General features: G+C 53.7%; 1 protein-coding gene across 9 annotated transcripts in view; it reads right to left on the reverse strand.

The window, feature by feature from the left end:
• NFIX (nuclear factor I X) overlaps positions 1-26,307 on the reverse strand; it is a 101,784-nt gene that overhangs the window by 69,959 nt on the left and 5,518 nt on the right. For 2 of the 9 annotated variants that reach the window (XM_021083712.1, XM_021083711.1), the window contains exon 2: positions 3,413-3,944. In XM_021083712.1, coding sequence (XP_020939371.1) covers positions 3,413-3,944 — 532 coding nt within the window. Of the gene's footprint in view, positions 1-3,412; positions 3,945-4,292; positions 4,812-4,953; positions 5,058-11,904; positions 11,968-26,307 lie in introns of those variants that run through there. The other 7 variants (XM_005652881.3, XM_005652882.3, XM_005652883.3 and 4 more) reach the window with 7 other exon arrangements.

Below are 26,307 nucleotides of genomic sequence, written 5' to 3' on the forward strand. Positions count from 1 at the left end.
GGGAGAGGCTGACATTTCCATTCAATAAAGCGTTTTATTACTTTCAGATTTTTTTCATTTCCCAGTACTGAGGCCTAGGTTAAGGACAGTCTGAAAATAACAGTTTATCTTCAGACTTCTGCAAATGCTTTGGCGATAGTGTAGCTGCGCTTCCAGACCAGTTCAGCCATCTTTCCTCACACAAGCATCCTTCCTTCTGGCCCCAGGCTCCCCTCTGTCTCCAGACACTGCCCTGGGCACCCCGTTTGGATGGAAGGACATCACCAGGAACGTACTACCTCCTGCCCATCGCAGTGCTCTCTGACCCGGCTCTGCCCCAACCTCCCCTCCAAAATGGAACAGACACATAGCAACATTCCTTCCCAGCAGGAAGGCCACCCTCGGGACGGTACAAAACACTCTGGCTTTTAAGACCTCGTATTCTGGGAGCGGAGCTCATGACATCACACATGTGTCCTTTAGTCCCTCTCAACCATGCCACCTTTTAAAGCTTCATGTGGCACAAAACAAGGGCCCACAAGGCCCATGGATGATGGATGACAGTGGTGCCTGGCTTACACTCCCAGGCTTACCACCATGTCCTTTGCTTGTCACCAAACCTGGCACCACCAGCTCAGCCCAAATCAGGTTCTTCAGCCCATTGTGAAAGGAAGAAAAGCATTTATTTTAGGATTCAAAGTAACACTTTTCTGAGCCCTTGCCACCCTAGCCCCTACCCCCAGCTTACACTGGAAGGAAGGAACAAGGGACACCCTACTGAGTATGTCTTTGCACATGGACATGGAGAAGGAAGGCCGTACTGTTGAACCGACACTGTTTGGAGGCTCGGCCAGAAGAAGACATTTTCCAGCAAACTGGGGTGCCTTGGAGAGAAAGCTATGCTCACTCCATGCCGTCTTGAGACCACCTACCAAAGGCCCACTGGTGGCCCACACCACACCAACTCACTCCGACTCCTTCCGCAAGGCATGCTTGAATTAAAGCAATTCCAGCAACAAAAATCCTACTATCTTCATTGAAACTATCTGGAGTCCAGGGACCTCAATTATAGACAAATTATAAGAAAATACCCTCAGTTCTCTACTCAGCTTTTGTGAAGGAGCTCAGCCTCAGTGGGACAGAGGTGGCCATGGCTGCATGGATTTACTCATATTCCTGGACAAACAATCTCATTATGGCTGCGGAGCAAGGGGATGCCTCCCTTCTCCTGATGCTTGCCGGGTCAGTCCAGAAGCCAGGTGGCTGGCCATGAAATGGTCTCTGTCACACATACTTCATCCTACCTCAGTCAAAAATTTGGCCTAAAATAAAAAGAGGCCAGGGAAGCAGCTCAGCTTCAGGGATCCAGCTACAGGGGAAGGTAGGAGAGGAAGCCAGCTAAAGAGGAAGATGAGTATTGATTTCGTCTTTGAAGTCCTAGTTCTAAAATCGGAAGGTACAGAATCCCCTCTGGGAAGAGCTATCTGACAGACACAAGCTCAAGGGTCTAAGCCTGCCCCAAGCCACTTCCAGCACCACCAGGCATACAAACTCCCCGCTCTGATTTGCTGCGTAGACAGAAAATGAGGGAATAACTTTAAATGTTTTTCTTTAGTCTCTTTTCCAAAAAGAAAAAGGATGAATGGGGAAGAGGACTGGCAGTTGGTCATTCCTCACGAGAGGTCATGAGAGTCACACAGGGCCAGGTACAGGCCAAGAAAGATCCACAGAGGGAGGCAGGGTAGGAGGTGGAGGAAAGGTCCACTGCCTCCCATCAACTACCAGAGTCACCTCTCAGAATGAGAGAATGAGCAAAAGAGAGGCCTCAAATATCACCTTTTCCTCCCCAGAGTGCTCCACCTCAATATAAACTCACAGTGCTAATCCCAGTCGAGATTCCATTCTTGATGCAATGCTGAAATCGCCCCAAAATTTCCTTTTTGGATTAAGTCATACCTCTCCTCCCAACTTCCCAAACAGGCAAGGGGGGTGACCACAGCAGAAAAGTGAGTTGCTTTTCTTTTTTGTGAATGAACAGGAAGGAAGATACACACACACACACACACTCACACACACACATATTTGCGGGAAAGAACATTCACTAGAGTTGAAGTTAAGCCACATTCTCTTACATTCGTATAAAGAAAGGGGGGGGGGATACTGGAATGGTGGAAAGGAAAAAAAAACACACAGAGAGAGAAAGGTTTGGTAGCCCTCTCATTACAAGTTGGTTGGGCATAATGTAAACACACTTCTGCCTTGCTTAATCACAGAGTGCCGCCCGTTTAGGTTTCAAAGGCGGCAGTAAATTGGGCGTAGCTGAGTGGAGGCTAAAAATTAACCAGCCATCTCTGTTTCAATTTGTAAGAAAACAAAAGCGGAAAGAAATTATAAAAAGGGAAAGGGTAAGGGAAAAAAAAAAAAGGAACAGAGGAGGAGAACTGAACCACCACAACCCAAAATGCCGGGTGAAACTGGAAAAGCCAAGAGGAGAGCTGGAACTACTTGGAACACAAAAGGAAAAGGAGATTTTACAGAGTTTTGATTGTTTGTTTCTTTAAGACCTCCTCCGCAGCAATGCCTGCTTCCTGGCGTGCCAATGCCTGGGGAGAGCCTCTCTGCCCCCCAGCAGAGGTGCGGGGGCTTGTGGGGGGCATCCATCCCAGGGTCTTTAGTCTTTAGTGTTTACCCGCCACTCGGCTAAAACGTAAAGGGACGGTGAAGGGGAAGAGCGCGAGGAATCTCAGTCTCCTTTTCACTCTACAAAATCGGAGGACTTTTCTCCTCTCCATCAGCCAAATCCCAGGCAAAACAGCCTCCTGCTTGGGCATCTAGGCCCCAGAATCTGCCCGCCTCTGCCTTCTTTCCTCTTTTCTATTCATTCTGTCTCATATCCGGGGGTTTTACACGCCCCTCTCTGCCCGAACCACTGCCCACCCCGCTTGTGCCAAATCCAGCTTTTCCCCAGGACTTGAGGGGAAGCTGCAGGAAAGCCAGTACTTGCCCCTCCAGTACCTCTTTCTGACTCATTTTAAATCGGAGCAAGGAGTGATTTTTTTTTTTTTCCTTTTTTGGCGGTAGTGGTGGTGGTGGTCATCACAAACTCTCACCATGGTGGATCATTCCTGGGCATCCTGGCCCCAGCCCTAAGACCTGCAGCATGTTTTGGGTAAGATGAGACCTCCACTGATGGAGATGCAGGAAAATTGGTAACATGGCAAGAGAGGAAGAATAGAGAAGGTGGAGAGGATCAGAAGGGAAAAGGGAACATCAAACGTCCTGCAGGCCTCATCAGGACAAGCGCACCGTTAGGCCCATGGAGCCTGTAAATAAGCATGTATCGTTTGCAGTGTAGAGGTACAATATACAGAACAAATGCCAGCAAGTAAAATAAAATGAGGCAGGGGGAGAAGGGGGATTGAGAGCAACCTACCCGGAGTGTGGACAAAGTAAGCCAGATAAAGATCCAGTTCTTTGATTGTGACTCCAATGTGATGTGGCTGGACGCACAGGCCGGGGTTCGAGCACTGGGGCGACTTGTAGAGCCGCTCCCCGTCAGTACTTTCCAGGGGGATCCCCTTAAACAAAATCACCATGACCAGGTCCAGCCGCCACACCTTGTCGGCCTGGCGAAGGCAGTCAATCCGCCGGATCTTGCCCTTCTGGTCGGGGTTGGAGAGCACGCAGCAGGGGGGCTTCTTGCCCGTGATGGTCAGCACAAAGTCCTCTCGGAACTCGGGCCGGATGTCTTTGCGCAGCTTGGCCAGCAGCCGGGATGCCCACTTCTGCTTGATCTCAGGCTTCTCGCCCAGCAGCTCGTCCTTCACCGCTCGCTCCTCGTCCTTTGACATCCGCTTCTCGTGCTTCTTGAAGTACTTGCGCTTCCGCGCCTGCAGGTTGAACCAGGTGTAGGAGAAGGCGCGGACGTGAGGCAGCAGCGCCTCGATGAACGGGTGGAACTCATCCTGCAGGCGGCAAGCCGGGAGCATGCGGGGCGAGGGAGGACGGGAGGAGGGGAAGACGGGGCGAGGGGGAAAGAGAAAAGAGAAAAGCGTTAGAAGAGGCGCACAAGAAAAATCGCCTTCTCCTCCTCCTCCCCCCCCCACAACAATTTGCTCTTGCAATTGTTCTAGGAAAGTATGGTCTGGAGCTGCCACCAGCCTAGCCAGCCGTTTGCTCCCATCTCAGTCTCAGCAGCCAGACAGAGACACCCAGAGCCTGAGCACACACCTATTCTCTCTCTCTCACTCTCTCTCTCTCTCTCTCCCTCACTCTCACACACGCGCGCACAGACAACGTTGCCGTCCACACACACACGCTGCTGGTATCCCCGCCAGGCTCTGTCGCGCCCATGACATCTCCATGTTCTATCGCAGCCTCGAACTCATGTCGCCTCGCCCCGGCACGGTGTCCAGTCTGCACGAATGCCTGTAGATGCACACGCAGGACATGAGGGGGCCGCCTCACGCCCCGACACTGGTAGGGTTTTGGCCACCCCCAAGAAGAGAGAACATGACATCCAGGAGCCAGCGAGGAAACGGATTTGGCTTCCCCTCCCCAGGCTGTTTTCATTCTCTTTTCTCCTGCTCCAATTGGAACATCCACCCCAGCATTTTTAAAATCAGATCTAAATCCTAAATATGTGATTTCAGCTTTGTTATAAACACCAATACTAATGTTAATCACAGTAATACGGAACAAAACGCTTCTTGTTAGCTCCAATAAGGTGGTGATCCCAGCCACATTAGGGTTAAAAGCTACGCGGGGCATCCTGTGCCCCGTCCCCAATGACCCCTTCACCCTCTTTCCCACTCAGTCAGGTGACAGAGGGCCGGGCTCTCGCTTTTGTTTTTTTTTTTTTTTTTCTTTTCCTTTTTTTTTTTTTTTTTTTTTTTGCTGGTTTGCTTGTTTGCAGTTTAAATAATAATTGATTTCTGTTTACAAAAATAAAACTGGAAAAAATTAAATAATTACCATTGATCTGAAGCACCCGGCAAAGCCCAACGCCCGATTCTGAGCTTCTGGACTCAACAGAGTTGTGAGTTGGGGGCGGGTGGGGGAGGGGGGAGGGGGAGGAGCAGGGGAGGAAGGTAAATGTTTTAAAGGGGGTTATTATTGGTGTTCTGGGGAATAGGGGCCGGGCTTGGGTGGATTCTCAAACCCTTCCCCCTCCTTCCCCCCCCCATGCTCCACTGCACAGAAGGGGGAAATTAATATTTTTTTTAAAAGGAGCAAAAAGAAAGAAAGGTCAGGGACAGCAAGCAGAGAGAGGGAGCAAGTCAGTTACCACACACGACAGGTAAACAAAAGCCAACAAAAAAAAATTTGTTTTCAGTTTCACCCCCCTGTGCATCCTCTTCCAGTTTTTTTAAAAAGAAATAAATAAATAAAAGAAAAATATGCAAAATTTAAAAATCAAAACCCACCTCCACCCCACCCCTCAACACACAGCACACCCTACCCCACCCCTGTGCAAAACAAAAACAAAAACAAAAACCAGGAGGGGGAAAAGTGGCAGCTGAAGAAAAAGGCTTTCGGCTTTGGCAGCGGCACAGGGGTGTAAACTTCGAGCTGCCTCCCTCCGCCTCTGAGCCTGATCGCAGGCAAAGGGGGAGCTCGCAGATTCCCGGGGAAGAGGACGAGTTCGGACCGGCTGCAGACCGTCGCTGGCAGAAGCGTGCAAGAGGGAGGGAGCAAGGGGAGGGAGGGAAGAAGAGAGAGAGAGGAAGAGAGAGGGAGAATGTGGATGGGATGGGGCTCTGTGGTGTGTGTGTGTGTGTGTGTGTGTGTGTGTGTGTGTGTGTGTGTGTTTGTGTGCATATGTATGCGCGCTGGTTGGATTTTGGATTTTTTTTTTTTTTGCTTCTTTTTTCTCTCTCTCAAACTCCCTCTCTCTCCCCTTTCATGCTCAATCCTCATCCATTTGCTTGTGCCAAAGCCAGTAAAAAGGGGGGGGGGAAGGGGGGAGGGTGAGAGAGAAGGATCCACCTATTTGGCAATGAGACATCCTCGAGCAGCCAATGGCTGCGTCCAAGGGGAGGAGGGAACCGAGCGAGCCGAGAGGGTGGGGAGAGCCCCCGGCAGTTGGAGACCAAAAACAATTTGCCCAATCGACAAGTTCACGTCTAATGAACAAGCAAAGTCCAGCAGTTATGAATTTTTCATTCCAGGCTCCCACTCGGGTCCATTTGGCAGCGGCCACCCAGCAAATCTGAAGGGGGTGAGGGGGACTAGGATTGAGGAAGATACAGAATTTTTTTTTAAGCCAGAAAAATAAATAAATAAAGGCCTGACTCCGGGCGGGCGGGCTGGCGGGCGGGCGGGCGGAGGGAGCCCCAGAAGGCCTTGGGGAAAGCAGCTGCGCCTTCTCTCTGTGTTTTGGTTTCAGTCTCTTTCTCTCAGGCCCGCACACTCTTTTTCTGGTTCTATTTCTTTTTTTATTTATGGGGCGCACAGGGGCAAGTGGAAGTTTTCCTCCCTGGTCATACACACATGTCTGCCGTGCTATGAATAGAAAGCGAAGAAGAAAGAGAGCTTGGAAAGTGTGGATGCCAGCAGCACTTCCAGGGCAGGGAACCGGCGGCACGGGTGCGGCCACCCCTTCCCCTGGGTCTGGCTGCTGCTCACAGGAGCATTCCCAGACGCGGAGGCAGACCCCCCCCCCCAGCACCTCACTGCCCCCTCCTCCCCAGCCTCCAGCGAGCTCAGTGCCTCTCTCGGCCCACACCCAGCCACGCACGCTCCATTAGCGGTGAAGAGGGATGCCAACGCAATGCAGCTCCGCTCGAGAAACTGCAACAGTTTATTAAAATAGCCTCCTGTCACAGCACTCTGCTGACAAGCACTACGCGCAGCCACAAACACAACAGCCAACCCCGGAGAAAAGTGACAAAGGCAGGAAGATGGACACTGCTTCCAAACAGAGTCTTGCCGATGCCCCCCCACCACCTCCCCAAGTCTTAATTCTTTGCTTTCTCCAGTTTTGCCCTCTCCCCTTGATCTGCGTCTAGTGTTTCTTGGTTGGAGGAGGAGGAACACTCACCTGTCCCCCTTTCAATTCGGATTAAAGGGCCCAATCCATACGGGGCATGGTGCAAGAGCATAAAATAAGAAACCTAAATGAAAGAGAGAGAGCTAAGAAAGGAAATAAGACAGCAAAGAAGAGTTCTATCAGGAAACATGAGACAACCTTGAGGAAACCGAGTCAGTAGAAGAGCTCCATGGGGAGCCCCTGCTCCTGGGCTTTCCTCCCTGGCCAGAAGGTGAGCATGAGGGTGCTCTGGGGAGCTGGGGGTGTGGACGTCTCCACAGGTTCCTCTCTGGTAGGGGCTCTTGAGCAGCCATGGTTTAGGCCTTTGAGAACAGTAAGGAAGAGACAGTTATTAAAGAAATGGAAGAGCAGACGAGGACGTGAACACAGACAGGGAGAGACTGATCCTGCTCAGTCCCTACAGCTGCCCTCTCCCCAGGCGAGGCTCAGCCCTCAGCTGGCAACAGAAAAAAAGGTCACTGCTCACTTGCAACCCTTTCTTCCCCATCGGAAACCCTGAGCTTTAGTGGTCTTTATGCTCAGTGGAAAGGTTTGTGGAAGAGGGCCTGTGCTGTGGCAAAATAAAACATGCAGCCCTGGGCTGGCGCTGAACCCGGACAATGGGAAAGGAGCCACCCAGCACCTGGGACCCCAGTCCAGTCTCTGAATGGTCTGAAAGTGAGCTCACATCGACCAACCTGAGAGAAACAGTTAGAGGTGAGAGAGCAAGAGGCAGGTGTCACGGCAGACAGGCCTCTTAGGGTGGCATTCAATAATTAACATCACGTTAATAACCAGCTTCAGGCCAATTTGCCAAGGATGCTAGCTGAGTAACATAAGATATCAAACCCTGCTTTTCCACCTTGAGAGACGCACTCTTACTTTCTAAAGGCAAGATGAGACAGTAGAAACTACAAGTGAGTTTATATTTGGCACAGGGGTGTGTTTTACTGGTATTTTGATTCTTACTAAATATTAGACACTAAACAGAGAACAGCCAGCATGAGCATCCTGGAGAATTCTAACATATTCCATCTCACAGACCACAGTGCCGGGTGCTAAACATGGGTTGATTCTGAATCCGGGGGTACAACCAGGTAGGTGAGGGGAAGGATGGTGGACAGAAAGATCCACTCGGAAGTTAGAGAAATAGGACAAGAACCCTGATTCACAACAGGATGAAGGGAAAGGTCAAAGGTCAGTGGAGTGGCAGAGAGACTGGACATAAAAGTCACCCAAGGAGTGTCTCAATGGAGCCTCAGGGACCCACCACACCCCCTCAATTCTCCCTTAACAGGAGGAGCAATAGGCATTTCCCAGAGGAGGAACAGGAAAGGAGAACAATCATCAATTGTCCTTCACCTGCCAGTGGCCTGTAACCTTGAAGGTGGGCAGAGAGGATTCCCAAGCAGCACACTCCACTCACTCTGCTCCTGCAGAGGCGGCTGGCTCTCCGGGAAGGCCTTCCTGGGTGAGCAGCCAGGGTATTTGGAATGATTGGGGAAGGAGGAGAGAAGGTCTCCCTCTCTCTCCTGTGGGGCACACAGAGGAGAATCTCTCAGGTTCCATTGGAAACACTTGGTGGGCCCCACCCCTACAGCCCCCTCCTCCTGCATGCTCTAGGCTCCAGACACGCCCCTCAAAAGCCCCAGACAAAAGGGGACTGTCCCCCTTTTGTTAAGACAGTAGAAGCTCCTGTTGGAAGATTACCTGTCCCAGAGCCAGTCTCCCTCTCGTCTCCTCTCTGGTCTGGGCTGGGAGCTCAGACACTCTGCACCCTACACCCTGACCAGACCCAAGACAAAAAAAAAAAAAAAAATCCTCTGAGGATTCAAGGCTTCTCCAGGGCTGAGTCACCCACAAATGCAAGGGCTCAGGGGATGGGGGAGCAAGGGCATAGGCAGGTCTTGGAGAAGAAGGAGAGGGTAGGGAGAAAAGGGAGTGAGAGGAAAAAACAACCAAGGGGTAAGGAAGCCAGTGATGCTGGTGAGAGTAGGGAGCAAAAAAGAAAAGGACAACAAGGGTGAGGGGATGAAGGAACAGCAGGGAAATCTGGGGGAAAAGGTATTTTCCCTCATTTAAAAGAAAAATCTAGAAACCAGAGGTTAGACCTTAAAAATTCACACGGGCTTTTAGTTCGGGGAAAGGAATTTTTCTGCCTTTGTGAGAGAAAGGCCTCTTTCGTTACTGTCACATATATAGAATTTGATTTTTTTTTAAAAAAAGCAACAGTTTCCACTGAAACATTTCTGAAATACCCATGCCAGTTTCAACCATCGCTAGAAAAAAAATGTGCCTCCAAAAGAAAAAAGACTGAGCAGGCCACAGGAATACGAAGAATAGGGAGAGGGAGAAAGAAAGAAAGAAAGAATGAAGCCCAATCCTGAGAGAGAAAGCCAAGCGGGTCCAAAATTGAAAAGAGAGAGAAGGGCAGAGATGGAGGGAAAAAGGACGTGGCTGAAATGGAAAAATGAACCAGCAGAAAAGATAAAGATTCTCAAGGGGGGGGGTGCAGGAAGAGAAAAAGAAAAGCTAGTTAAAGTGACTGTTTCTAGCTCAAGAAAGTGAAGTGTATCATTTTTTCCAAAACTCTACAAAACAAATGAGGCCTTGTGGATTATTTAAGGGAAAATAGGGAAATGCGTACAGAACTTCACTCATATAGACAGTATTCAAAAATCTTCAAGGAAACAAAATAATTTTCCCAGCCTGAGACAGGTTTTGTAACTGGGCCATACCTGCCAATGGCAAAACATCTAGAAGCACAAGAAGTTATATCTTTAAAAACAGGGCCACTGTTTGGAGGTCTCTTTATCTTAAAAAAAAAAATCCTATTTGTCCACATCCTGCTTGCTTTAAGGCTCAGATTTATTCTTTCAGACCCTACACACAAGCTAATTTTATATACGTCCCTGCTAATTTGAAAACTATACACGGACAGTGCAAATAACTGACAAAACCTACATAGGAATTACCAGATTTTTCAGGATCTAATCTACTACTGCGTATCTGCAACCTGGGTGAAAAAAGACAGGGAATTTTAAAAGGCCACAAATAGAGCCCTGATGACTGTCCAATTCCTGAGCTTTTACAATTCAGCTTTGGCCTGATCCAAAAAGATCCCTGAAATCTCCCATCTTGTCCCACAGAAGAAGGGACACAAGAAAGCAGTGGCCCGACTCCCAGACAGAAATGGAAAAAGAACTGTAAGCAGCAAAAGGAAGGGGCCGGCTGGCTGCTTATCCGATAGGTGGGTGGGGCCTCCCCTCTCTGGGGGGGCAGGCAGGAAGGGGCTCCGCAGCCAGAGTAAAATCATCCAAGAGTCTGGAACCGCCAAGCATGGAAACCAGAAAATGCACATTGCGAGGAGGCTCGGAGAATTTGGACAAAGCGGGTTTTTGGCTGACTGGGGCCTGTTTCCTCAGCTCAGGGACGGTGAACTGGACGGGGTTTTCTAGCATCCTCAGGCTTGCTGAATGGATTTGCCCCACACCCCCGGGGCTGGGTCTAGGACAAGGCCTGCCTCAGAACCAGGCTGCACACTTCGCTCCTATAAACCATCCCCCCCTTTCCCTTCCTTTTCTCCTCCTGACTACAAACCGGGAGCGGTGGCCTGGGATCGGGCCAACAGGCAGCCTCGTTCTGGCTCCAAACACTACCCTGCTCCAGGCACATCTCTCCTCTCCCTCCTGGTACTGAACAGAATCCAGGAGGAATAGGGGTATTGGGGAAGACGATCTATTCTCTCCAGTGCAACTGGAAATTGTTTACTTTCATCCTCTACTCTACAGGGTATGGGAAGCAAAACCCCAGTCTTTAATGCATTCTTTAGCTTGAAACTTTCCCATGTCACCAAGTAGCAGTAAAAGTTGGGAAGGCCAGAGCCCTTTTGTCCATCGTCCATCCTGGGGGCCATGTGAGGATGGGATCCTCCAAAGATTGCACCGGACAGATGACAGCCGAGGGCTTCAAGGGGCAAGAGCAGTGTGGATCCTGGGCCTCACCCACCTAGTCCGTCTAGAAAGTGTCACTCCATGGTGGCCAGGGGTCCGGAAAGAAGGAAGAATCCCATAAACCAGCTTCACAACTTTCTCTAAAGAAGAACTGAAAAACTGACAAAAGGTACGGGAAGGGGAGACCAGCACGTGAAGACAAATTCTGTGCCCAGTGCATTGTGAAAATATCTGGAGGGCAAAAAAGGAGGCCAGAGTAAACCAAATGTTGAAAACTCATCCAAGGCCCCAGCTGCCAACTCCAGACCCCAGAAAAGGCTTGGGGATCCTCCAGGGAAGACGTTCCTCTCCCTCCCCCCCACCACTCGCCCAGCACCTTGGAGACACCTTCTGCGACCTTCTCAGGCCCTCTTCGTGAGCTCCCTCCATCAGGATCTGTTGTGACACCCCCTTGCTTTGCCAGGTCTATTCCCCCTGCCACAGGAGAGAAGGGCCAGAGCAAGAAGAGAGTTTCTCTGAGCTCCGGGTGCTCTCAGCCTGGTCTGCACTCCCCTGGCCCAGAGAGAACCTCTTTCTTGCAGTTGCTGTGGCAACAGGCAGTGCCCAGAGCTCAGGGCAGAGAGTGGATGGCCAGGATGGGAACAGCCCCAGGTTTTCACTGCTCCAGGGCTCAGGGGAGCTGGGCAGGCCCTGTCCAGGCAAGTGGCTTTCCCCAAATGTACAATTCTAGGAGTTGGAAGACATTTTTCAGCCCCTTAAAATATATTGTTTTCCCCCCCCGCCAGCTATTTTATTATCAGGATCATTGCCAAGGAAATCCGAGAATCCTCATTCCCCTTGTGTCTAGCCCCTGCAGAGGCTGGCACCGTGGTGCCCAGAGCTTAGGACCATGCCCACCCCTCGGCCACAATCCGTCCCTCACTGGCTCCCTTTCTTTCTTACCCTCTCTCCCCCTCTGTGTCCTCCAGCTCCAACACAAACTGTTTGCATGGGAAGTCTCCCTCTATGACCCGATTCAGCACACACAAGAGAAAACTGTGGGCGACAGACCCAACGTCCTAACGAACTTGAGTTAATTAATGCTAAGGAAGAAAAGAGGCGCCCTCGCTCTGTTGAATCACGGTTCACTAGCCCTTTCAGTTTGCTGTGGGTGGAGGAAAAAAAAAAAGAGGCTTTTTGGTTCAAATATTTTTGGGGGGCGAAGGGAAAACAAAAACACCGCAGAAGGACCGTGGAGGGCGAAGCTGTCAGTACCTGCCCAAAGGAGCAGAGGCAAGAGCGGCCAAGCGTTCTCCCCCAAGCCGCTAGCCTGAATAGTGCTGGAAAGGCCGAGAAGGGGAAAGAAAAGGAAGGGGATTATCAACTGATTTCGGGCCTGTTCAAATAAATCGCTCCAAAAATTATACCAACAGACTATAAGATACATATATACATACATTTTTCAAAAGCCCAAACCCAACAACTCGATTTGATCAGAGCCGTGAAAATGTTTTAACAGCACAGAAAACCGAAGTATGGATGGCACAAATACAAAAAATTTAAGTGTGCAGGGGAAAAAAAAAAAAAAAAAGGGAGGTGGGAATGGGGAGGGGGAGAACAGCTGCAATTTTACTTTCCAGATGTTGACAGCAAAATGTAATTGGCATGTAACTTCTTCCTTACTACTCTTAATCCTTTGGTCCTGCGATGTTAAAATCCTACAGCTAAACCTAAGAAGACTGCAGGCGGTTTCCAGGCACTCCTCACACGTGGACAGGTCAGGAAGCCTCGTGGGCCACACGCCTGCGAGCATTTTTATCAGCCCACTAATTTTTACAAGCCCTCCCACCATTCCTTAGTGGGGAGGCCTGAGCAAAGCAGGCTGGAGAACATTTTCATTTAAATTATTATTATGTTGTTGTTGTTGTTGTTGTTGTAACCCTTGGCCTTTGCTTTACTTTTGAGGCTGGGCCTTCCTTCCTTTTTTAAAATAAACTTTTTTAACTGAAGTGTGCCTCATATAAAGAAAGCACAGGGTTCTAAGTGCGCCACTCGATCCACTTTCACAAAGTGAACACAACTGTGTAACTCCATCCAGATTAAGAAATAGAACATATTCCGCACTGCTAAAGAGGCTTTGATTTTTTTAAACTTCAGTTCTGATAATTTATATGCCTTAGAAATAGCTCTTTTCGACACTAGCAGCCTCAAATTTGAGCACCTATGTATACATATGCGTTACAGAGCCCGGTTAATCACTCATGTGACCATAAAAATTCAAAGTGAAAAGAAGCCCCATGAATTCTCACCGCTGCTGCAGAGGAGTTTCCGAGCCTCTGTATGTTTGTCTGTCTTTCTATTTCTCTCTCCCTCTCTGTGCCTACCCAACTCTGATGCCATCAACAGGGCAACCAACTGTGCAGCGGGGTTAGCTGACTAGCAAGGCAAGTGTGGAAGACAAACAAGGCCCACCGAGCTGAAAGCCAGCCACAGTGACTGAGGGGCGCAAGCAGGCAGGGAGTGGGGGGCCTTGGTATTTGTAGGTCCAGAGGGAAAAGTGACTTTGCAGACCCAGGAGTTCCTGAAGGGCCAATGAGCACCCATCAGGACAGGCTCCCCTCAACCCTGTCCAAAAGAGCCTTGTAGGGAGAGGAAGGGGGTGGCAGTGGCAGAAGAGGACCGGAGACAGTGAGGAGGTCCTGGGGTGGGGCTGCAGCAGGAAGGGAGGCCCAACTCTGCTGCATCTGCCTCCCCCTTCCCTGGCTCCAGCCCCAGCTGGCTCCCCCCCTCACTTTCACTGTCACTAAATTTGCTTTATAATTTTAAAATTAAATTAAAAAAAAAAGCAGGAAAGAGAAAGCACTGAAGGCAAAATACCTCCCACAATATCTCTCCAAGGAGGGGAAAAAGTTTCTGCTTATGTAAAAAAAAAAAAAAAAATGAATGCAAGGGATCGCTGAAAAGTCTAAGCACCGAATAACAAGGAAAATAAAAGAGGAATACATTTAATTAAAAACACCTGAAGCAAATAAATAAATAACTCTTTGCAACACAAAGCCACTGCATAGCCACTGGCGCCTGGGATACACACCCCAACCCTCAATTTCTTGCTCATGTTCTCCTTTTTTTTCTCATGGAAGCTAAGTCTTCCCTAAGTACCAGGGAAGAAGCCTCTTTTCCTTTCAAACCTGTCCACCTGCGACTCGGGGAATGACCAGGGCAGTCACTTAGCCTCCCACCAGCCTGGAGCAAACCTCTGCAGCCCTGAGGAAGAGCTTCTTCTATTCCAACACCTCCCCAGGTGGTGCCCACCACTGGCCCTGGACCCTGCTCTCCTGCCCCAAATCTAGGCCCTGTAGGTAGTGGCATGATCATGCAGCTGGACAACAAGCCCAGTCCAAATAGGCAGCTCTCTCCCTTACCAAGGGCTCAGGGCTGCCAAGGCAGGCAGGACCGAATTTTCTCTTACTATTGCATATAAGGCTGGAAAGAAAGACTGGTTCAGCTTAGTTTAAAATATGACAAGAGATCTCAGCTTTCTGACCCCCGATCTTTAGAAATACAGGACTACTTGATCTTTTTTTGGGGGGGGTGCAGGATAGGCATCACCACTCTACATCTGAGACCCCACACCCTCCAGCAACCCGGTTCGACTCTCCCACCAGCCCGCCGCCAGTGAAACGCGCCCTCGGCTGGCACGGGGGTACCAGAGCCCGGCTCCTTTCTTCCTTTCTTTTTTAAATCGCTCTAGCGAAAACCAGGCAGTGGGTCAGGGCCCAGAGGCGGGGGAGGGACGAGGAGAGGGTTGTCTCTGAAAGAGGGGGGTGAAAAGGAAAGCGAGGCTCCAACTCGGGGAGAAGAACGGCCGCCACGGCAAGTTTCCCGGCTTGTGCCAGTTTGGGGATTTGCGAATCAGACCGGAGCGGAGCGGAGGGAAGGCAGTTGAGAAGGAAAAAAAAAAAAAAAAAAAGCCCGCATTAAAACTAACTAGCTTTGCCTAAAAGTGCGCTTTCCACCCTTAAATAAGACATTGCCGAGCGGAGAGGAGAGACGAGTTATTTCTCACTCTTTAATTATTCCAATGCTTAGCATTATTAAAAAAAAAAAGCCACACACATTAGCCAATGATATATTCTAACCCTCAACAAAGCTGGTATTTTTCTCTGATTACAGACTTTGCCGTGGCAAACCCGGGCTCCGACGACAGAGGCAGTGCAGAAGCGCGCTCCTAAATGAGACACAATTTTATTAAAATCATAATAATTCCTCGCATTTCTACAGGGCCTTTTCAGCGGCAGAGATCCCAGGTGCCCCATGCCGGTTCTACCAGGGAACCGGGGACCAAAAGCTCAGTCACCAAAGCAGGCGAGGCTCGAGCTCCACGGACTGCCGGCATGTATTTTTTTTTTCCACTTTCTTTTAAAAAATGCCTGTTTCCATCATTCAGTCTCTGTCTCACGCTTGGAAAAAAAAAAGTACTCAAACTCTTCTACAATTTTAAAAATCATTTTTGAAAGAAGAGAGAAAAGATGACCCGAAAAATAAGGGGGGGGGGCGAGGGAAAGATATAAGTGCGGTCTGGGAGCTTGGCGAGGGGGTGGGGGGCGGGGGAGTGGATACCGCTGGGATGCGGCGCCTCCGGGTCGAGGGTGCCGAGCGCGGTGTCAGCCGCTGCCCAGGGTCACCTCCCCAGTCGCAGCTGGAGCGGGCTGAGTCATCCGCACGTGGAAAAGGAAAAGGACCTAACACCATCAAAGCGCATTTAAGTAATTCGGGTGACGAGAAGTCGGGTTTACGACTGGCTTCCGAGGGGCCGGTCGGGGGTGCTTTCTCTGAACGCTCCGGGGCTGCTTAAGCTCCGGGGACTGGCTGGGGGCGGGGGTTGCGGGGGGTGAAGCCTGACAGATACTAGCCTCCCCCCACCACCAAGAGGTTAAGTCGGGCCTACTGGGCGCACACGTTCTTTTCCCACTTTTGCATCCTCTCCCCCGGCCTGGCCAGGAGTGCCACAAAATGGCTGATGGCAAAGCGAGGAGAGGCTGGAGCGCCCCAAAATCAACGCGGAAGGCGGTGTGGATCAGAGGGAATCTGGGGTAGGGGGAGGGGGATGTTTTATAAAGATTCTTAGAAGCTGCGCAACTCCAGGGCCTGAGGGCGGAAAAGACGGAAAGGGAAAACGCATTTTCTGCCACTAAGTCACATTTCTTCCCTGTGCTCGCTGGAGGCCAAACGCCCCCAAACCCGGCCAACCCTCGAAACAAACAAAAACCTCCCTTGGTAAATTTCCCTGCCCTCATTCCCCCCCAAAAAAGAGGCGGCATGGGAAGACGTGGGGAGGCTCCTGCGAGGCCTGGGGGTCTGGAGGCTGAGACACGCACGAGAGACGCTCTCCGTATTGACGCCCCAAAGTTGTCCTCGGATTCTGGGGCTGTTAAAGCTCAAAAAGTCCCTCGAGCGGCCAAAGAGCAGGAAACATCAACATCGCATTCTTTCCAAAGCCCTCTCGCGGATAATCCCGTGTCGCGAAGGATGGCACCGGCCGAGAGGGACACTGAGGCAACGGCACTCCAGGACAGCACGCAGCGCGCCTGGGGAAGGGATCGAACCAGCCTCGAGGCCAAAACGCCGCCATTTGAGTCCCGTCTGGCGGAGGCCTCTGGTGCTGCAAATGGCTAAGATCCCAGAACGCAAACCAGGCCGGCCCTCGACGCCCGCGCGGGGTCACTTTTGGCCGGGTGGCCCTGAGGGGTTGGGCAGCGAACGGCCCGGCCAGAGGGAGCCGTGCCTGCGCAGTGTGGGGTCCTAAAGACACCACAGCCACTCTTAGGGTCTTGTTGGCATCTTTCTAGGGCTTTGCTCTGCAGCGCAAAGGCCCAAGGCCTCGCCTATCGCCACTGCTCCTTCACACCCGTTCCGGTTTCCCCTCAGGTGCCCGCGTCGGCAGTGGTCCTTACTCCTCACTCAACGCCTGGAGCGGTTCCGCCGTGGGAGAAACCCAACCTTGTGCCACAGGCTCTCTCCACATCCGGGGCTTCAGCACACCGTTCCCGCTTTTTCACCTCCCACGCACGCGCACGCCCGACTTTGCTCACTGCCCTCAAGTGCCCTAGGGTCGGGACGGTCCGCACCGTCCAGGGCTGTGCTGTCCCCTCTGCCCTGTGGTGTGCTGTGCAAATGACAGGACAGTTGGCACCCATGTTCCGTGCGTGGAAAACACCCAGCCCTCCCCTTGCCTGTGCCCAAGGGAGGCCATCCCACAACCCCCACCCACCTATGTTCTCCCCCAATTGCAGTGGGCGGGGCGGGGTGGGAATGTCACGCGCGTAAAGAATACCCGGGAGGTGACAATGAAAGGAACACATAGGCAGCGGGATCCTGTCGAGGGACATGAGCTGGGGCAACCACAGTCACCAGCGGCACGTCTCTGCCGGAGTTTGCACCGACACAGGCGGGCTGGGGAGCTTCAGGACGGTGTGGGGGACGGCCTGGATCCTCCCTCGGGGCGCTCAGGCGAAGGCACTGAAGGTGATGTTTCTTCAGTCGGGCTAGGGCATCCGAAGCTCTTTCTTGGGTTGGGCATTGGAGCGGTCTAGGGAGGAAGTCCTGGGACGCCCTCCCCCCACCTCTGTTCTGCGATGCGCTTCTATTTTAAGAGATCTCCCATCCCTCCAAAACCCACCCACACACGCTCCCGAGGGCCGCGGAGTGCACAGGGAACCCGCCTCCACACCCCTGGCGCACCTGAGGGCAAGTCCAGGAGGGCTGCTAGCGCGCAGCCTGAGCTGCCAAGCTGGACTCAGGGGGGCAAATGGAAGTTTCGCCCGAGAAGGGAGGGGACATTAAATGGCCTCTTTGTGGAGAGGAATTGCGGGCCGTCACTCAGGATTAATTTAAGCAGCAACAGCAAACACACCAAAAAGCAGTGTCTCGCCGCCAGCACCCACCCCCGCGATTGTGATTCGGGGAGGGCTGCGGGATTCGGTGATGTAGCCAGGCCTTTCGCGGGAAGGGGGGGTCCCTAGCTTTTAAGAACGAGGGGCGTCCACGGTGGGAAGGTGGAAGTGGGGCTGCTCCCTTCTTGCCCCATGCTTGGATTTTTTTTTTTTTTTTTTTTTCAGGTTTGGGAGGAAGCCGAATGCGGATGGTAAAACTCAAGAACAAACGTGGAGCGGGAATGGGGGAAGGTTCTTACGTATAAATATATATACATATAAAGGTACAAATTTCCAATATATATATAGCACATGCAGGGGCGCCACTGGGCAGCAGTTCCGGGGTGTCTCACCTGCACCCCAGAGACATCTGGGCAGGCGGGTGTTCTAAGAGAAATGGGGGCGGTGGGAATTAGGCCTCTGAGTCCCAGTCCCCTCCCCCAGCAACCCGAATGCGGCTTTGCAGCCAGGTGCCCTGGGCGGCCTGGCAGGTGTGCAGTTCACGTGAAATACACGCATGTGCAGGCTGGGGAGCTGCGTGCTCGCGTGGGCCTGGAGCCACATGCGTGGGCACCCGTAGTTCTCGCAGGCTCACCTACCTACCTGAGTTGGGGGCCCCCATAGCACGGGGGGCAGTAGCTGTGCTCAGAACCCCTTGGTCAGGGTGCAAGCTGACACACACACTCACACGCTGGGCCCCATTTGATGTTGGGCAAGGACTATTTATGGACCTGTGTGCGCCCAGCAGTCCCTTTTGGGTGTCAGGCCTGAATGTACACATAAGCTGACAATGCCTGGATCCCCGTGGGGGCGGAAAAGGCGCCAGGCTAGGGCTTGCTCTGGACAAGGATCTGAACCCCGGTGCAGGAGCGTGCTTATGCGCTCCCGGGTGCTCCCGTCGCGGCTGGCCCCTGCGCCAGGGTGTGCGCATGTGCTTGCCCTAAGAGTGGCCACGTGCGCGGGGACGCCGTCGCTGCCACGCTGAGCCAGGATTTGGCCCCTGAGCGGGCCAGGAGGCAGGGCCTGCCGCTGCCCGGCGGGTCTCGGCGGGATGTCGTTGGAGCTGTGTTGGTTTTGGCCAGGGCAGCCCTAATGGGGGAAGCCCCGGGGAGCGAAGGCGGGCAGCAAAGGAGGAGGAAGAGGAGGTGGAGGAGGAGGAAGCGCCCTGGAATGCGGAGGGCCCTGGGGAGTAAGGGTGCAGGGCAGCCTGAGTCTCCTGGGCATGGCTGGGAGGGAGTGACTCACCCTCACTATGGATGGAGACAGAGATTTTGAAAACCCAGGCCCTCTCTGCCTTCCAGAATCCTAGCCCCAGTCAAAGGCTCCTAAACACAGAATCCAGCAAGACTTCAGGCTGCTGCATCCACAAAGAGCCAAGTAACATTTGGGCATAGCTCACGTTTCCTCAGCTGAGGGCAGACAGTTTGAGCCTTCTTAAGCAAGCGGCCAGTGGGCCCCTTCCCCTTTTCTTGGCTAGGCTGCTTAGAACCTCAGTTTTCCCCATCTGAGGAATGGGAAGGAATTCCCATGATGAGGGCAGAAGGGGCAGGGATCACAGCTAGGTAGGAGTAGGTTGAAAAGCCAGGGATCTGTTTAAATCTTGCTTGCCCCTGGGGGCCTGGCTGAGTAATTCCTGCCACCCTGCTTCTAGCCTCATGACCTTGGCACCTGACCTTCTGGCCTCTGTTTCCTCATCTGTAAAACAGGTTACTCATACCTGCCTCATGTTGGGAGGGTTACAGGAGGTCACGTGCACCCGCCCACCCACTGCCCAGGCATAATTGCTCTGGAGTTGGTAGCTGTTATTTTTATTGTGAGGAGTCTATGGCTGTGACAAGCTGTGACGCTTGGTGTGATCGCGTGAGGCTGGCTGTGTGTGTGACTGTGCCGCTGTGTGTGTGTGCATGTGTGACAGGTTGTGTGTGAGACTGTGCGTGGACGACAGATTGTGCCGGTGTGCGGCGGTGCCTGTGACAGGCTGTCACTGCGCGACAGACTGCGGGTGGCGGGGTGTTGCGGGTACCGACTGTGAGTGGAGATGAAGTGGTGTGTGGTGCTGGGACCAGGGGACCCCCACAAACCTACCTCAACGGAGGTCTGGATGAAAGTGAGACGCAGTGACTCTCGGGGACTAGGGCTGGGTCAGTCCAGTGTCCCCTCAGGCCTTGGCCTTTCTATTGTCCAGTGGGATCCCACCTAACAAACCTCAGGATGTGACAGTTCAGAGGGACTCTGTGATGGAGCTGCCCCCTCCCACACCATGTCAGCTCAGATGCCCACCCCCCAGCTTCTTGCCTGAGTTTGGGGACTCCCAGGAGGGTTGTCAGGGACCCCAGGGCATGGAGGACCACATGCTTGGCTGGCTTCTTTGCACCACACACACCCGGAGCCTGTTCCCATGATTTCCCCGAGCGCCAGGCCTAGGCAGGGCTGGTGGACTCCCAGAGAAGGAGGGATTTAGGGAAAAAGATTAAGAAAAACCAGGAGAGAGATGGAGGGAGAAGATGAGAAAAACAGAGGCCTCCCTGGGACCTGGCGAACCTAGAGTTGCCTGAGGTCAGGGCTTGCAGTCAGTGGACACCCATTAGGATTGCAGAAATGCCAGCTGACACTCAGGAGCATTGCTTGTACCCCAGGCCTCATGCTCAGGCGCCGCTCTTAGGGACTCACTCCTCACTTCAATGATTCCATCCCAGTCACTCTTCTAATCAGTGCAGGATTCTACCTCTTACACCCCTCCGGACCCAGCACCTCCTTCTACAGTTTGGGGAAACCGAGGTTGAGAGAGGGTAGGGGACCCATCTGAGTACCCACTCAGGCCCAGGAGACCCAAGAACGCAGAACATCAGGCTACTTGGCCACGTACTTTCCCAGTGTGGAAAAACCTTACCAGCTGGAAAAACCCTGGGGCCTGTGGGCTGGGGGTAGCACCCTCCAAACCTAGACCCCACCCCCCACCACCTTGGTGTGTCAGTACGTATGTGTTGTGTGTGTTATGGTGAGTGCTATGGTCCATGGCTGTCATGCATCTGGTGTCACAAGCTGCAGTGTGATGTGTGTGTCCCTCGGCCAGTGCGGGCTTCTATATGTCTATGTGTCCATTCAGGGCCAGCCCCTGCCAGAGAGAGGGGAGAAGCATTAAAGCACCCCCACCCCACCCCACCCCCCCGAAAGTGTGTCTTTGATACTTGCAGCCTCGGCAGCGAAAAACAAGTTTCCACAGGGCCGCCTTGGGCTGAGGCCAGGCCGTCCTCAAATAACATTTGAAGTTACTTAGCAAACTTTGTTTAGTGCCGAGAGGCGGGCAGCGGGCTGGGGGGGGGCAGTAAACCGGTTCCTCCGAAGTCCCTTGCCCCTCTGGGGGCACGAGTGGCCCAACCTGGGGCTTGGTTCTCTCCCAGCTTCAGGGAGGGGGAGCAATAATCTTGAAGTCCTAGTCGGGGGGAGCAAGAGGTTTGAGCACCCTACAAATGAAGCCTTGCTTTTCCCAGTCCAGACCCTGGGCTTGGACAGAAATGCCTACTCGGTCTCCCAGTAGCCCAGAGGCTGATACCAGGCCCCAGAGCTGGTCATAAAGGGGAGGGTCTGCATTTCTCTGCCACCCCCTTTCTGCAGCCCAGCTCTGCCAACCTCGAGGCTGGCTGCACGAGCTGACTTGGAGCATGTTTCCCTCTCCAGACACACAAGCACGCGCGCGCGCACACACACACACACACACACACACACACACCCAGAAAGCCCCCCTCGTGCCCATATGCTTGGCCTCCCAAACTCTCTCTTCCAGGGTCCCAGCCCCAGGCAGCAGAGGCCAGAGAGCCAGCAATGGCGGGTTTGGAAGTGAGGTTGGCGCCTATGGGAAGGGGAGGGGGAGGAGATGCCAAAAATGGTGAGCCATTACAGGCAAGCAGGCAAGAGACGGAGGAAGCTAGCAGGGAAGATGGAAGCCAGGCGGGCATCCTTGCCGAGCTCTGGGATAGAAAGGGGCAGGAAGAGAAGCAGCCCGGATCCTTCCAGGGAGTAGGCATGGGGGACAAGCCCCAGGTGGCACGGGATGGGCAGGGGGCCGGAAGGTGCCCAGCATTCCCCCACCCCCACCCCAAGCTTCGAAATGGAGACTGGCAGCAGCAGCCGCTCAGCTCTGCCTGGGCATGGGGTGGGGGTGGCGGGCAGGCAGGGCGCCAAACCAAATGCCACCAGGCTGGGCACAGTGGTTGCCAGCCAGCAGGGCCGACCCCACCAGCCCCAGCTCAGAGCCCTTATACCTGGAGCTTTGGGGATGGAGGAGATGGGGGCCCAGTGGGAATCGGGGGGGTCGGTAGACAAAGCCATGTCCCTTTGAGCCACGGGCAGGTCCCCAAGACCCTACAAAGATGGCGCAGCCTGGCACTGCCAGGGTGACAGGCTGGGGTAAAAATAAACTGGATCCGCCCCAAGGGAGCTAAATCGAGGGGCCCAGGTGGAAGTGCCACTCCGGGCCACCAGCTGCCCCCACCCCACCCCCCAGCTCAGAGCCACAAGAGTTGAGAGTGCCTGGTGCCCATCAAGGCCCCGTTTCTGTACGGAAGAGGCCCCGGCCATCTTGTGCCCAGGTCTCAAGCAGGCAGTATTCGGTGTACCCAAAAGTCTGGATAATGGATGACCTCAGACTACAGCGACAACGGGCCCTGAATTCCAGGCAGACGGTGGGGCTGACCATGCTAAGTCACGTACCCCTGACCCTGACCTCCCTACTGCCCCTTTGAGAGGGAAAAGGGCCTGGGGGGCTGCACTTGCTCTGTGGCAGAGCAAAGATGAGTTGAAAGTCACACGGAGTCACAAGGCCTCCCAGACCACCTCTGCTAAAACCAGAGTTGCCCAGTACTTCCGAGGGCCCGACCTGTTCTCTTTCCCCCATAACACCTATCGCTGTCTCAAGTACTGGACCCTCCCTTATTTGTCAGGTACACTGCCTATCCTCCCACTGGGGTTGGCTCTGCTGCCGATTTTGCTCCTTGCTGAGCCCCCAGGGCCTAGAACAGGGCCTGGCACCCAGGAGGTGCCTAGTAAATATTTGTGGAAGGAATGCACAGGCCCCTGGCTGTACCCCCAGCACATGGGCTCCGGCTAGGTGCCCAGCAAGGTGTGGGAGAGGGCACTGGGCCCTCTGCCAGGAAGGTGAGAGCAAGCCTGGCTGATGGGTGTGCAGAGGGGGTAAGACAACTATCCACTCTCATTCTGAGCCCTGGACAGAAGACAATCTGAAGGTCAGAGCAGTAAGGAGGGTTCAAGGGCCAACAACTCAGATATATTTCAAATTAGGGTGGGGTGGCCTAGAGGCCTTCTGAAATTTGGTAAAGAGAATAAGCTGCAATCTTGTCCCATCAGTAGCATTTAGGATGGTGGCGATCAGAGAGGAGGTTGGGCTCCACCACATTCTAGCCCTTGGCCCTGGTCCTGGATGCCCCTTTTCTGAGTCTCAGTTTTTCATCTATAAAATCAAGGACTTCACATCAAGCACTCTTTTAAAGCACTTTCAGTAAACCAACTCCTTTGATCGTTACCACAACCCTGTGAGAGGAAACTGAGGCCCAGAGACGTTAAGCAACTTGCCCAAGGTCACACAGCTAGTGAGTAGCAGAGCCAGGATTCAAACCCAGGAAGTTGGCTCAGAGGCCCCATAATGTCCAAATATCCCAAATGCCAACAGTGCCAAAGTGGAGAAACTTGGCCGTGATATACTGCCCGACACACGCATGGGCACAGCTAACACTTGCCACACCCACCTCATGTGCAAGGATCCAGGGAGACAAGCTAGGAAGGTGCTAAACACAGGTCAAGACACAGCGAGCACATGGCACACTTGAGCCACTGCTATGATTTCGAGGACAAACACTCCTTCAGTTAGCATCCTCCAGAAAGCTTTCTCCCTGTACAATTCCACCAGCCGTCTTTCTTCTCTTTCTCCAGAGTCAGAAATGAGGAGTCAACAGCCAGAGAATTAATGAGACACCCCACGGCGAACAGCAGTCTCAGAAGTCAGCCTTGCCTCCATCCTGGACTGACTCGATGGCTGCCCAAAGCAAGGCTGCAAGACGGGGGCCTTGCCGGGTGTCCTGGGCAAGGGTGGGCATGTGGCCCCCAGAAGTCTCCCCCAGACTTCTACAAGCCAGCACAGGGATTCAGTGCTCCAAATTCCACCTGGAGAGGTTGGGATCATTGGCTCTGCTGCTCCAAGACAGTCAACAAGGCCGGCAGGTAGAGGGAGAGATGCAAGGAGGGCGGGTCTTGCCTCTCAGGCGCCATTTCCAAGCAGGCCAGGTGTGGTCTGGGTGCGGATGGGTGTGTAGGTGTCACCCTCGTCCCCATGTGCTGGAGCAACAACACAGGATTGTATACATACTACACTGTTTGTGCCTGGGCTTGTGTGTGTGTGTGTGTGTGTGTGTGTGTGTGTGTAAGGTGGGGGGCCCTGCATTTGTGACAATACACGGGTCCTGGTGAGCAAGACAGTGTGCCAGCCAGACAATTGCCCAGATGTGGGGGTGGGGGTGCAATGGGTGTCAGTGGTTAGCTGGGCCCATGTGTGTTACCGTGTGTGGCTGACAATATACCGGGGCTGAGTTTCTCCACTTCGGCAGGGTTGACACTGGGGGCTGGATCACTATTTGTGGTGGGGGCCATCCTGGGCACGAGGGTGTTGGGCAGTGTCCCCAGCCTCTACCACTAGGCACCAGTGGCAACCCCCTCCCCCAAGTGTAACAACTAAATGTTTCCAGACATTGCCAAGTGTGTGTATCACCAGGTGTCTGCCAGTGTCACTGCATGAGTGTGCTGTGTGCTTCTCGCTGAGCGTCTGTGGGGCCGTGCACTCCTATATGTGCTCCTGTGTGTTTGGCAGTAGCAGTGTGTCTGTCCATGTTGTGTGCCTTGCCATGTGTTACCATGTGGCTATGTGCGCCCTGGGGCTTGCACCCACGTGTATGTCCCTGTGTGTATAGCCCAAGCTGTTGTGTTCAATGTGGCGAGCATCTCTAGGTGTCTGTGTGTGAAGTCGAGCCTCTTTGTGTGGGGACGCCTGTGTCTGTGTGCTCCTGATTTAGGGAGGTGTGCTGTGCCAGGGTGTGCCGCGCCTGTGTGACAGCGTGATTCTTTGTGCCTGTGTGTGCCAGTGAGAGTGTGCGACTTTGTGTGAGATGGACCCAGAATAAAGCCCCGAGATGATTCGACCAAAGCCGATATTTGGATGGACCCTCCTGGATGATTTGGCCCCCACCCCCAGCTCCTGGCTGCCCCAGACTGAAAGCCGCTTCCTTGGGCCAAGGGGGTGGGGTACACCTCTGAGCTGCCCCTTCCTCCAGCCTGGCTCCTGCAGATTCAGGTGGGGACAGACCCCCGCCCTTGCCCGTTCTGTGCCAGGAAGGCTGGCACTGAGCTTTCAACCAAGGGGGCAGGGTCCTCAGCGGTGGTGGTGGCACTGCCCCCTGTCCGATGCTGGCCACCACCCCCAGGTCCCATCAGGGTGGGGCCCAGTGGGGGGAGAGCTCCCCAGTGCAACCCTGGCTTCCGATTGGCTATGGAGCGCCGCAGTGCCCGCCACCCGCCTCCCCCTCCCTGGCTGGCGCAGCCACATCGGTAGTGATGGCAAATGCAGCTCGGAGTTCTGGGCACAGCTGCGCCTCACTGAGGCCTGCCAGCCCCACCAGAAGCCAGACACCCCAGCTCTGTGCCCCCGACCCCTCCCCACCCGCCCGCCCGCCCAGCCGGGCAGAACGGTCACCCCAGCCACTGCTCCCTCAGGCTGCCAGGCCCAGTCCACCCAGCCCCCATGCCCACCAGGCCTGTGCCCCTTGGCCAAGCCCACTCGGGGGCCCAGGCCCCTGCACAAGGCCACTCCCGCCCCTCAGAGGGGCTCCTCCAGAGGGGGGAGGCGGCAAGGAAGGGAGGCGGGGAAGGGGGGAGCTAGCCCTTCTTTTAGTGAACGCGCCCAGAGCTGGAGCCAAAAATCGAGGAGGAGAGATATTCAGACGGAGCCAAGATGCGTTTGGCAGGAGGAGAGAGAGAGGGAGAGAGGGAGCGGGAGGAGGGGAAGAGAGAGGGAGGAAAGAGAGGGGGGCGGGGGAAAACAGGGAGGGGGCCTCAGTTTCCAAATCCGTGCTCTCAGAGCCTCGGAGGGACAGCGGGCTGCACAGGGGTATGGGACCGTGGGGGTCCCACGTAAGCTTGGCCGTGGGGGCGGTGGGGGCAGTGGGCTCAGGCCCACGGAGACAGCCGGACACCCCAGCTGGCCAGGCCAGGACGGACACAGGCAGAAGCCAAGATCAATGTGCGCCGGGCAGACAGAGGGAGGCCTGTGGGCGGCCCAAACACATACCCGCACCTCGCCACACAACAGGCTTCTGTCCATGCCGGGCCAGGGGCACGGGTGGGGCCCACAGCAGGGCCACCATGGCCGCCT

The sequence above is a fragment of the Sus scrofa genome, chromosome 2 (genome assembly GCF_000003025.6).
Source record: "Sus scrofa isolate TJ Tabasco breed Duroc chromosome 2, Sscrofa11.1, whole genome shotgun sequence".
In the NCBI taxonomy this organism is placed as follows: domain Eukaryota; kingdom Metazoa; phylum Chordata; class Mammalia; order Artiodactyla; family Suidae; genus Sus; species Sus scrofa.